Genomic DNA, 12,682 nt, shown 5'->3' with positions numbered 1-12,682 from the left:
TTTCCATAGAGAAGACATTTTTTTTTGGGTCGGGCGGGCTGTCTCGTTAAGGGGTGGTTAATCACATTCAATCAGTCATAAGGGAAAGATAGACGAAGTTTAGTGTTCACATTATATTCTTTATTATTTTTATTTTCTGGTAAAAAAAAAACAGCAACAAAAACATCGTCTTCGAAATTAAAAATAAATTGTGTTTTTTCTTTCTTTTATAAATTAAATATTTTGTTAATAATACATATATATATATATATAAATTTATACAAAAGTTTTTGCATAAACCCAAAGGAGAAAGGGAAATCTAGGGAGAGGGAGGCAAGGGAAAACAACCAATTGAATTAAAAAAAAGTGGGAGTGGTGGGCAACAAACAACTAGTAATATCTACGATAAATTGTTAATTCATTTTAAATATGTAAATTGCATATTGCAACTGAAATGCTTCGTTCCAATTTTTTTTTGTTTCAAAATTATATACAAAACTTTGTGGAGGCAAAACAATTTTAATATTTCCTTAAAAAAGAAAAAAAAAACAAAAAGGAAAAACTAAAGAAAAGTCAACGAATTTTTGTTTTTCTTTTGTATGATTCGGATAAATACTTGGCTAAATATTTTTTACTAGACATTTATACCTTATTTCAGTTTTTGTTCTTTTAAAGAATTTTTGTTTGTAAATCTCTATTGTAAGCAAGCTTGGATTTTCTCAATCCACTCCTGGGCCACATTCGCATTCATGGCATATAGATTATAGGTGCGCCTCGAAGTTTTCAACTTTTGTTGTAGTAAGAAAAAGAGAGAAACAATGGTTAATTAACAATTTGTAAAAAAAATACTTCAATGCCAAAAAAAAGCAATATCAAAAAATAACTTTAAAACTATGACGGCCTTATTCATAAAATTTAATGTAGATTTGAAATAGGTTTATTTGACATATTTTCTTTATAGAACTGTCTAAGAAACCTATTTTAAAGCTTCATAAAGTTTTGTGAAAGTTTTGTCAAATTTCAGAGAAATTGCCCATACCTCAAAGTAAAATTTTGACGATATTTTCTATAGAAATAAGTGAAAAACAAGTAAGAGCGTGCTAAGATCAGCCGGGCCGAATCTTATATACCCTCCGCAATGGATCGAATTTGTCGCATTTGTCCAGCATCTCTTTTTTAGGCAAATAAAGAAAAATTGATAATAATTATTATGCTATTGGAGCTATATCAAGTTATAGTCCGATTCGAACCATAAATGAATTGAATTTTGAAGACCAGAGTAGAAGTCATTGGGTAATATTTCAGTCCATTCGGATAAGAATTACACCTTGTTGGAGCTCAAGAAAGATAATCGGGAGATCGGTTTATATGAGAGCAGTAGCAGGCTATAGATCGATTCAGACCATATCGGACACATATGTTGTAGGTTGGGAGATGCCGTTGTACAAAATTTTAGCCAAATCGGACACTCTTGAGGCTGAAGGAGTCAAGATCCCAGATTTATACCGATTTGAACCATACTTAGCACAGTTTTTGGAAAACAGAACACTTCATGCACAATTTCAGCCAAATCTAGTGATTCAAGAAATCAAGATCCCACATCGGTTTTATTGGCAGCAGGTTATGGACCGATTTTAACCATACTTAACACAGCTTTTGAAAGTTATAACAAAGCACTTCATGCACAATTTCAACCAAATCAGATGAGAATTGCGCCCTCTAGTGGCTGAAAAAGTCAAGATCCAATATCGGTTTTATTGGCAGCTATATCAGCTTATGGACCGATTTGAACCATACTTAGCACAGTTGTTGGAAGTCACAACAAAACACTTCATGTACAATTTGAGCCTAATTGGACGAGAATTGCGCCCTCTAGTGGCTCAAGAAATCAAGATCCAATATCGGTTTATAGGGCAGCTATATCGGGTTAATTTCAACCAAATCAGATGAGAATTGCGCCCCCGAGTGGCTGAAGAAGTCAAGATCCAAGATCGGTTTTATTGGCAGCTATATCAACCTATGGACCTATTTGAACCATACTTAGCAGAGTTGTTGGTAGTCATAACAAAAAACTTCGTGCATAATTTCAACCAAATCGGATGAGAATTACGCATTCTAGTGGCTGAAGAAGTCAAGATCAAAGATTGGTTTTATTGGCAGCTATATCAGGTTATGGACCGATTTGAACCATACTTAGTATAATTGTACCGATTTAAACCGTACTAGGCACAGTTGTTGGAAGTCATAACAAAAGTCTTCATGCTAAATTTCAGCCAAATCGTATGAGAATTGCACCCTCTAGTGGCTGAAAAATTCAAAATCCAATATCGGTTTTATTGGCAGCTATATCAGCTTATGTACCGATTTTAACCATACTTAGCACACATTTTGGAAGTCATAACAAAACACTTCATGTACAATTTCAGCCAAATCGGATAAGTATTACGCCCTCTAGTGGCTCAAGAAATCAAGATCCAAGATCGGTTTATATGGCGCTATATCAGGTTATTGACCGATTTAAACCATACATACCGCAGTTCTAGACAGCAAAATCTAGTGGCTCAAGAAGTCAAGATCCAAGATCGGTTTATATGACAACGATATCAAAACATGGACCGATATGGCCCATTTACAAACGCAACCGACCTACCCTGATAAGAAGTATTTGTGCAAAATTTCAAGCGACTAGCTTTACTCCTTCGAAAGTTAGCGTGCTTTTGACAGACGGACGGAAATGGCTAGATCGACGAATATTTCGTGGTGTTACAAACGGAATAACGAAATTAGTATATCCCCCTCCTGTGGTGGAGGTTATACAAATATTCCCACAGCGAGGAGACGTTGCTCATATCAGCGAGTTTCTTCACCTTCGTTTTCTCTTCTACAATCCTCTAGGGCGAACACAATGGACCTAAGCTCTTCGAGCTGCAAGCTTTATGATAATGCTAGTCGCTTACCATCCAACCAAGCCTAACCATTAGTCATATCTTACTTCTTGAACCTTTACAGTGTGGAATACTTCTCCAAATCGGCTGAAATTTTGTAATAACTTCCAATTTCAATGCCTAGTATAATGCAAATCGTTCATAACCTAATATAACTCCCATATTAACCGATCACCTAGATTTTACTTTTCGCGCCTATACACGCAAAAAAATAAAGTGTTTGGGAAATTTTTCGGACAAACAAAATACTTTTATCACGAAGTTTTGCTTTTTTTGTAACCGTGTAATTTTTTGCTTCAACATATCAAACGTTAGCCATAAACGTGGTTTTGTTGAACTTAATTAACTTTGTTTATTGTGAACCTTTTGGCAGCTTCGTCTACGCTGAAAGGACCTTCCTTTCGTTGTAAAACCAAAAATTCTTTAATTGCAAAAGTGCAAAAGTTAGCCACAAATGAGTCTGTTGAGTCTGTTGGATTTCCATCCCATTGATGAAAGTGCCTCAATGATGTCAAATGATGAGTTCCATGATGAAAGTGAAACTTTAAAAAATGATACAGCTTTGACTGAAGAAGCATTGTCTCAAGACTCTGCTCGCCATAGCACTAGAGAAGGAAGATTACCTACTTCTGAACCACATAACTGAATTCGAAACAAAAGTTTATAAAAAAGTATACCGGATAGTTATAAAGAAATTTCTGGATTGAAAGAAGCTGCCAAATGGTATAACGAAGATTACCTACCAAACTTTTGCACTACATCACTGGATTCGAACAAAACGCTTTATCAAAGAATACCGGAAAGATATAAAGAAATTTCTGAATTGAAAAATGCCGCCAAATGGTATGTTGCAATTGTTGACGAAATAAAAACCTTTAAAAAAGAACCAGGTGTGGGAAGAAGTGAATGGGCTTTTGGAAAGTTGGCCGAAAATCTACCTTTTTATCGAAAAATTGTGTTCAACGACGAAGCTCATTTTTGGCTCAATGGGTACGTAAATAAACAGAAATGTCGATTTTGGTGTGAAGATCAGCCAGAAGCATTGTAAGAGCTACAAATACACCCAGAAAAAGTCAAAGTTTGGTACGGTTTATGGGCTGGTGGCCTCATTGAACCGTACTTCTTTAAGGATGATGCGAATCGTAACTTAACTGTGAATGGTAAGCGCTATCGTGGATGATATCAAACTTTTTATGGCACCGAAAGCGTTCCGACCGCTTGAATTTACAATCACTTCTTGGATGTTGCTCTCTGCACCCTAGACACATTCGCCTAGCCATTGCTGTTGTTCTTCGGAAAACTTCGGCCTGCCCTTAGACTTGGAGAACCTGAAAGAGGATTGCATCTTATGATTTTTTTCCGCACAATCGCTTGATTCCGCCTTTACTATCTCTGCGGTCGAACAGTGGGCCAATTTTATAGTTTGTGCGATGTCATAGGCTGCTGCAAATGTTTTTGGCTTCCCATTAATTATTTCGTCACATGTATCGCAATCCCTCATGCCATAAAGAAGTTGTTCAATTGACATTCTATCCAGGAATTCGTCATACTCACAATAAACTTCTATTTGTTTCTGTCGGAGTGAGAAATCAGCTATTGATTCGTCATAATTTTGGGCGATTTTCCTGAATTGGATACTATCGTCAAATTTCTTCTTTTTACTATTAACAAGGAGTGACTTAATATCCTCATATTTTAATGATTCTGGTGAAACTCACCATTCGGTATTTGCACTACTCTCATGCTTTGAATGACAGGGCATAGCCATAAAAATGTTTTTGAAAATGGGGGTAAATGGCGTAAAATTGTTTGTAGCCCTTTTCCAATATAATACCTTTTTTGACCTTTTTAAAAGAAAAATCCCGATTTTTCTGCCGTATACTTACATCGAAAAATCCTTTTTCATCTACACGTTTTGTGCCAATTTGCGTAGGTTGTGCGGCTGTTACGGACTGAACTTCGGCTAAATCTGAAAATGTATTACCACAATGTTTTAAAAGTTTGGCTCAGGATTTGAATAATAAGAGCTTACCTATAACTCCTTTACAAGTTGAATCTTCCACTGAGTCATAATAACGCAATTGATGTTTTATTGAATCCAAAACGAACCAACGCTGTTTCCAGTTCTTCAACAAGGCACCACGTTTATAGAGATGGCTACAAATAATTGAAAATTAAAAAAAAATAACAATAAAAAAATTCTATAAATTTCTTTTAAATTAAAATAAAAAATGCAATGTTTTTCTATTATTATGCGAAAAAAATCAAGAAGAAACTTTTTAGGCCAAACCCGCAGACGAATTTTCCATATGAATTATTTGATGCGTAAAAGCTTCATCTTTTCGTCCGCAACAACCTTTGATTGTTGCTCCAATCCAACCTTTGATTATACACCACCATGAACTTTTGAAATTAGACTTACCCTTCGTGCGTTCGATTTTCAGCAACATTACTACTAAACTGATTATAGAAATGATGACTTGAGGTTCGTGCAGTTGTGGCAGCACTTGATGCTATACTCGCCGTATCTCCCTGTGATATATTCACATTGGGTGGCACCACACCCTCGACGGCCTTGTATTTTGTGCAATTCTTCAGCGATGATTCAGTGCAACGTTCGTGATAAGAATTACCGCAGTCCATGCAGCGGTAGCCCACAGGACCCCAAAGTAGTTTTGTGCAATGATTACAGTTAGTCGGCGTGGTGTATGGATGCTTTTCAAAACGATGGGGATGAAAGAATTTGTCCTGATAGCCGGAGAGTCTTCCCTTCATTATAATCTCTAGGGTGGAGCGTTTATGTTGCAATTTGCCATGATAGAATATACTGCTCAACGATGATTTACGTTCGATTCTCTCCACATGTGGAACTTCTAAGCTCGTCCAAACTTGTTGCCACTTTTGTGGCAAATGGCCTCTTTCGGTTTCAGCCTGTTTCACTTCACTCAGCAAACAGACGAATGCATTGGGATCAGATTTCTCAATATTGTCATAGCCAGCGGATATCACTATGCGTTTGCCCTTCAATTCGGACAAATCTAATTCGTCATCGGCACTTGTTACTTCTAGATCGTAGGGTGGTCCTTGAGCTAGCTCTTCGTTGGTATAATAAGGCCACAAATCCAAAGCGGCTTCGCAACTTTGCGGCCTTAGCACATCATCGTGCTGATAGTAGATGAAATTGTAGAATATTTGAGATTTCAAATGCTGCCTCTCGATATAATCGAATATCGAGTGGCCAATGCGATTAAAATTCACCAAAGTTTTGTTGCGCATATCGATTGGATAGACCCCAGACTCGTCATCGGACCCATTGTTACCTAACACAAAAAATTTATCAAAAATTCATAAATACAATAGAAGTTGGAGACCCAACAATCGTACTTACATTTGTTATTGCTCAGCAAATGTTTGTTGGCCGACAAGGAGCCTCTTTTATCCTCCACAGATGTGATACCCATATCGAACCGTTCCACCTCACAGTCGAACAAAAAGGTCCTAAAGCGGCACGATACGGTGTGATAGGCCAAAAATCGTATGTAGAACTCATTGAACTCAAAAGCCATAGGAAATTGTCTCTGTATCTGGTAGACACCATCCAGAAACTGCAAGAACGTGGGCGCAAACGCTATGTTCGAACTGTTGTGGGAAGGTTTCAAATGACTGCGATGGGCAAAGCGATGACCAAAGGCAATCCACTCCTTTTCCACCAGCACCCGGAAGCCATCGATTGTGCGATAGTAAGGATCCAAACAAAGCTGAGCTAGCGCCGATATTTGAGCTGTAATATCCCAGCCATCTTCCAGCGAAAGCATAACACTAGCCTCTTGTAAATCAATGAGATCCACAACGGCCCCGGCCAGTTGCAAGAGTGAGGATATTTGATGCAACCAATCGGATTGCTCGATATTTTTGGCAAAGGTTTGGTCCGCTTCATTAGTGTTGTTGGAAGGCAAACAGGCCCTCATCAACTTTTTAAATGCAATGCGCGAGTGCCTGATGTCGGGATAGTCCACGGGTATAAATTCTGCCCCCAAATCGGCATTGACACTGGACTTGGTTTGCGATTTTTCGCCCAAAACGTATAAACGAATTTTCCTATATGCTGCCGCACTATTGGAGACTGCAGAGGAATTTTTGATGGTGCCACTTTTTTGTTTGCCATCGTGAGCCGACAAACCCGATTTATTTTTCCTACTCACCTCGGGCGTCAAGGAGGTGTTTAGGTAGTGTAAATCATCCACAGCGGATGTATTCAAAAGTAGTGAATTCATTGATAGATTTATGCCAGAGAGATTGTATTGTGCCAAACCTATATTGGGTTTGGGCATGGTATTTATCAATGCCATAAAATACTTATCCTGCTCATGGTAGTTGGCCACATCATTTGACATATTATTCGAGCCTGTGGTGGAGTTCTTAAGCATGCCAATAACCGATTTACTGTGTGGCAAAGCCCCCCTTATGAGCATGGCACCATTGCGATGCCGCCAAGTGGGCACCGGTATGCGTTGGCTTTTATAGCAGCGACCCAAATGGGTTAAGGCGGCGTCGTGGACTTGTATAGGAGCCACAAACAAGGCCGGATATGAGCGACACATACTGTAGTTGGAGTTAACTGCTGTTATGCGATAGCCACTATGAGCATCTTCAAATCCCAAACGCTTCCAATCCCGGACATAATTTCTCTCACGCATGCGTTCTACATCCTTGGCGGTGGCAATTCGTGGTAATGTTTCATTATTAGATTCAAATTCATCGTCTTCCAGTTCATCATTTTGGGAATGTGTCTCTAGGGCATCCACCGAGGCAACCATAGAATCAAAATCCACGGCGGATGTAACCAGTTTTCGTTTGGTTGTAGTCGTAAACTTTTGCTTAAGACCTGCCTTTTTGGCGGTCCTCATTAGGGTTTTCTTGGCGAAACCCTTTAGGGTTGAGTATTTTTCCTTAGCCTTGAGAGGAACTGTGCCATGGATAATAGTGCCATATGATTGGAAGGCAAAGTGTTCAAATTCATCGATGGGATGCCGAGCCTTGTTCAGAGTCTTGCGGAAATTTTCTATCATTTCGGGCGTAACCTCGGAATCGAATGCGACTTTCATAAGCTGAAAGGTACTCGATCTCAGCTGTAAACCTTCGGGCATTGTCTGATCCAAATGAGCCAAATACAAAACGGAGATTTTCTTTTCCTTTAACAATGACGAAATGGGGAAGGCTCGAATTATTGTTTGTTCGCAAGCCAAGGGATCACAGGGATTGCCTTTGAATATAATGCGATAGTTTGTAAGGAACAGTGCTCCTTCCGCTGGTATTAGAGTCTGGGTGTCTTCTTCTCGCCCATCCGCCATTAGGTAGCATCTCAAATGTTCTGTAACAATTTCTTCCCCCGGTAAAAGGCAAGGCGTTTGAATTTTAGGCTTTTGAACATGTGGATGACGTTTGGATTCCAAATAAACAGATTCCAGCGATTCAATGTGCATATGAACAACACCGGGAACCATATCGTGGAGGTTGCGTATATGATCCGAAGTAACACCACCTTCGGTGCAGACCCGATCAATGAAACGGGAAACAATCTTGCCCACTGCAATGCCCACCTCCGAGGCATCATTTTCTTCGAAACCCTCATCTGAATGCTCGCTCAACGAACCCATGATGCTGAAATCAAAAAGGGTAAAAATTGTTCCTGAACCTTATCTAACTCATGCCACTCACCTATTGGATACACTTTGATTGTCATCGAAACGAAACGTTTGCTTTGGCTTCTGTCCCACAGCGTTGACATCTGGCGGTATAAGCAGCGATACCATTCGATTGGAATAGTGTATGGCCTGACTATACAGCGTAGACTCTTCCGATTGTGCTAATTCCTTTTTCTTCTCCTCTTCAATGGCAGGTGATTTTCGCATTTGCTCTGCTGTTATCTCCAAAGCAGTGGGCTCTTCCAGCGGCACATCATCCAAGACACAATTCGATTCCTTGTTGCGTTCATTGGCCCGACGATGTTGCATATACAAAGCTTTTATGTGCATTTGGACATCCTGATAGAAGGTGGACTCCCAGAACTGTAGATTTTTCCATATACTATGGTCTTGAATGCAAGTATAGGCAAATTGCATGATCCCGGTGGAAAGTTTACGACAAAAGATCGTGGACATAGGAAGTAAAGCAGCAGCAACGGTGTACTCATCAATGCCAGTGGAGTTCTGCAGAGTTTTGTTCATAAATTTAATCACCAAATCGAACTGTTGGTGGTCCAACACTGCCTTGTTGCCATGCACGTAACCGTTTAACTCGCGGCAAAATATCAGGCGGGCATCGCGATGTTTAAGAGTTCGCGTTACAGCGGGCACCAGTTTACGGGCATCTGCAATTTTGTTATCAAAAATGTAGGCAACACACGTCTTCAAGACCTCCAAACGACGGGCAGAATTTAGTAGATTAGGTCTAACATCCAAAACTTCCGGCAAACGAGGTCCCATGGGTATGGTGCGATTTTGATTGCGTTGTGATGTTAAGCGGGGTTGCAGACAGTTTTTGCGTATACCATCATTGATAATTAATTCCACTTTGTCAGAGTTGATTCTTGGAAATGCCGGCTGATGTATGCGATGTGATGCTCCCTCAGGTGGCCTCAATACCTTCTGCACATACGTTTGCTGGCTGGGATTTTCATTTTCATACAAAACTTTGCCCAACTCCGCAATGTGAATTTGCAATAAACTTTTGTTGTTCGCCTCCGATTTCAACAATTCATTCATTGTGCTATACAACTCGTCCCAGGCATCGGAAGGCCTCCAGGGTGGGCCGCGCTCATTGACAAATGTGGTAAAGAACATACTGTCCAGAACACGGAAAAGAAATTCACTCTCAATCAGATCACGGGCTCCCAGAAACCCAGCCTTGTGGAATGTAATCACTGGCTTTGGGTGTATGCGTATTAGCGTCAGACATGAACGGTATCCCTGTAATAGTTGAGCAAACAATCGCATGAAAATAGCCCTCAGCTCTTTGTCAATAACGCCTTCAGTTTTCGGATAGTTGGTGGGCTTTTCCTGTGAGGGAAACGCTAGATCTGCCTGCGATAAATTTGGAAATAATATCATTGTCAGCAATTCTTGAATTTGCTCCCACAATGGCGAAGGCAACACCGGTACAGGCGGAGTTAAAGTTGGCGGTATGGTAACCAAGCCACCATCCAAATCCACAACAATAACATCTAACAGCTCGGTAATTTCAGCTTGAAGCGAACTATGTATACCCATTATGAATGGTGTTGGTGTGGACAAGACCTCAGTGAGTGGTGCAGGCAAGATGGGAATGTACACATGAGTATAACGAAAAGGATACATGAGAGCCACAAGGGCTTTACAACTATCCGTAAGGTGGGAATAACTTTTTGAATGGAACAATATTTTGTTTTCAGTCATAACAGCACACAACAAGATGAGAACGTTTTTAATGCCTAGAAGAGAACGAAAAATAAGTGGCGTTTATATTTACATATGTCTATTGACAAAAAAACAAAATCCTACACTTACCCAATTGTTTGAACAAAAAATTCACCGATGTTCCTGTTATGGGCAATGAAGACGATTGAGGTGGTTGCAAGGATTGCTTATCACTGGCGCCTATTGAGAAACGCACTTGTGGCCCTCCAGCCGGTGGTACTTGTATACAACCCAATATATTACCAATTAATGTCTCCAAGGCATACGGCAAATTCTCAATGTAAACTGTGTATATGGTGCCCAAACAATTTTTAAATGTCTCTGCACAATCCAGTCTTGAGATTAATACCAAACACTTGGGAGCATACATTACACTATGATGTGATATAAGCGATGAGGAGGGAGTCGGTGCGGGTATGCCACCCGCAACTCCCCCACTACCGCCAACTCCATTATTTGTCAAATTCGAGCTATTCAATGGCGAAGAGTTGGGATATTTTGAAGTATTCGATATGGTTTCATCTTCTTCGTCGACCACTTTTTTGTTAAGTGTTATGGCTAAGGTCTCATGGAAACTAAGGCAGGCACAGTAATGTTTGTTGGCATCAATATCGGTAAGAACGGATGTAAAAAATTTCGGTTCTTGTTTTTCATATGATAAATTCCAGCCAAGCGGTTGACAAAACTACAAAACGTGAAACCAAAATGAGCACAAAAACAATGCTAAGCGTAGATAAGAATGAAAAAAAAAACATAATTCTGTTCTTATACCCATTCTATGCCCTCGATGAAGGGAGTATCCGTCCAATCTTTTTCGGGAAACCGTTGTATAATCTTGCCACATGTTAGTAGACTATTTTCGGTAGCAGTTCCTGCAAATGGGAAACATACACACACATATTAGAGGAATCAAAGTCCCCCCACATATTGTAGGGAATAACATATATGGGAATTCATCACTTACGATCTTTTTCACTATCGTAGCCCACAATAACGAAATAATCAGCAAGTCGTGACATGACTGTCAAATTGTTGCATTGCCTTCAATCGTCTTTTGCTCTCTGCTGCCGTCGCGGTATATTATAGTTTTGTTTATTTGCAAAAGCAAGAGGCAGCGCTAACGCAACAAATAAGAGGAGAGTCCGAAACTAATAAAAAAGGGACTTCGTCTTGATGAGATATTCCTGAAATTAATACTTTCTTCTATTGATTCCGCTGCTTGTTGCGAAATTTTGAGAGAATATCGCTTCAATTCACCATTAAATTCATTTGTAATAAAACTAACACTACAACAACACCGTCATAAACCATACTACAGATCTTCTCTCCTCATCATCGTCATATATGTATATATTTTTTTCTCGAGTTTTTGTTTAGAATGAGTTCATTTGCATAAAAGAAACGTCTTCGTCTTCGGTCTTCGATGTTCCGTTGCTTCTTTTTTTTTTTGTTCAGGCGGGCAAGCAGCTAATTTATTCTATTCACGTTTCTCGATTAAGAACTCTTTTATTCTACGTCTTCTCTGTTTATTGCTGCGTGTGTATTTGTCGACTAGTGAATTAATAATTTTTACTTATTTCTGAAAGCGTACTTTCTTTCAAATATTCGCATAGAATGTAAGTTGTTGTTGTTGTATACTTCACTGATACTAACCACACCTTAGTAAAAAAAATACCGATTTTAGTATGTTGCTTATTTTGTTGGGGCCATTTTGCCGTTTGCCCCCAAAAAAAAACTTTGTATTCTTGGAGATTTTTCAAATGTTTGTTTATGAAATGTAATTGAAAACTGCCCCTAGTTCACTTTCTACTGTAAACAAATTATCGCGAGATTCAGTAAAAATAAAATTATGTTTTTGTTTCTCCATGACATGTCAAATTGTCAATTATCAATTTCCAAGAGGACATTGAATAGCACGTATAAATACGTGAATACTTTACGTTACGTGTTCGTTTGCGTGAATACGTTACGTATTGGCTCATGTGCGTTCTGGCTGGTACCACGATAGAACGAAGAGGTAATATAATGCAAACAGATGAGTACAATTTTTTTTGTGAAGTGCACAAGGCGTATTTAAAAAGGTGGTCTCACGCGAACAGCTGTTAACAGCCGCCTAGGTAACATACACGCACAAAAATGTCAACGAATATTTCTAACGTTTGCATGTGTGTGTGCATTATAGTTAAAACCATGCACTGACTTCCAATTTTCACCCGAACAATTGTCAAAACGCAATATAAAAAAATGGCGACGAATATTTTTACACTGCTCTTTAAATCGAGATTTAGTGGCTCGATCATCTGT

The 12,682-nt window shown here is 39.2% G+C and overlaps 1 protein-coding gene across 1 annotated transcript; it reads right to left on the bottom strand.

Annotated features, from left to right (window-relative positions):
- Nucleotides 1-558: 558 nt before the first annotated feature.
- LOC106096367 (myotubularin-related protein 13) lies at nucleotides 559-12,258 on the bottom strand. The gene is made up of 9 exons (XM_013264074.2): nucleotides 11,343-12,258; nucleotides 11,150-11,250; nucleotides 10,469-11,063; nucleotides 8,643-10,392; nucleotides 6,313-8,585; nucleotides 5,347-6,244; nucleotides 4,957-5,081; nucleotides 4,811-4,893; nucleotides 559-766 (listed from the first exon to the last, which is right to left on the bottom strand). The coding sequence occupies exons 1-9, from the start codon at nucleotides 11,395-11,397 to the stop codon at nucleotides 674-676; spliced, it is 5,973 nt and encodes a 1,990-aa protein (XP_013119528.1). The 5' UTR covers nucleotides 11,398-12,258; the 3' UTR covers nucleotides 559-673.
- Between the last annotated feature and the right edge of the window lie 424 nt (nucleotides 12,259-12,682).

Source organism: Stomoxys calcitrans, chromosome 2 (genome assembly GCF_963082655.1).
Source record: "Stomoxys calcitrans chromosome 2, idStoCalc2.1, whole genome shotgun sequence".
In the NCBI taxonomy this organism is placed as follows: domain Eukaryota; kingdom Metazoa; phylum Arthropoda; class Insecta; order Diptera; family Muscidae; genus Stomoxys; species Stomoxys calcitrans.
The sequence above is the reverse complement of the archived record's forward strand: the minus strand, read 5'-3'. Positions and strand labels throughout refer to the sequence as shown.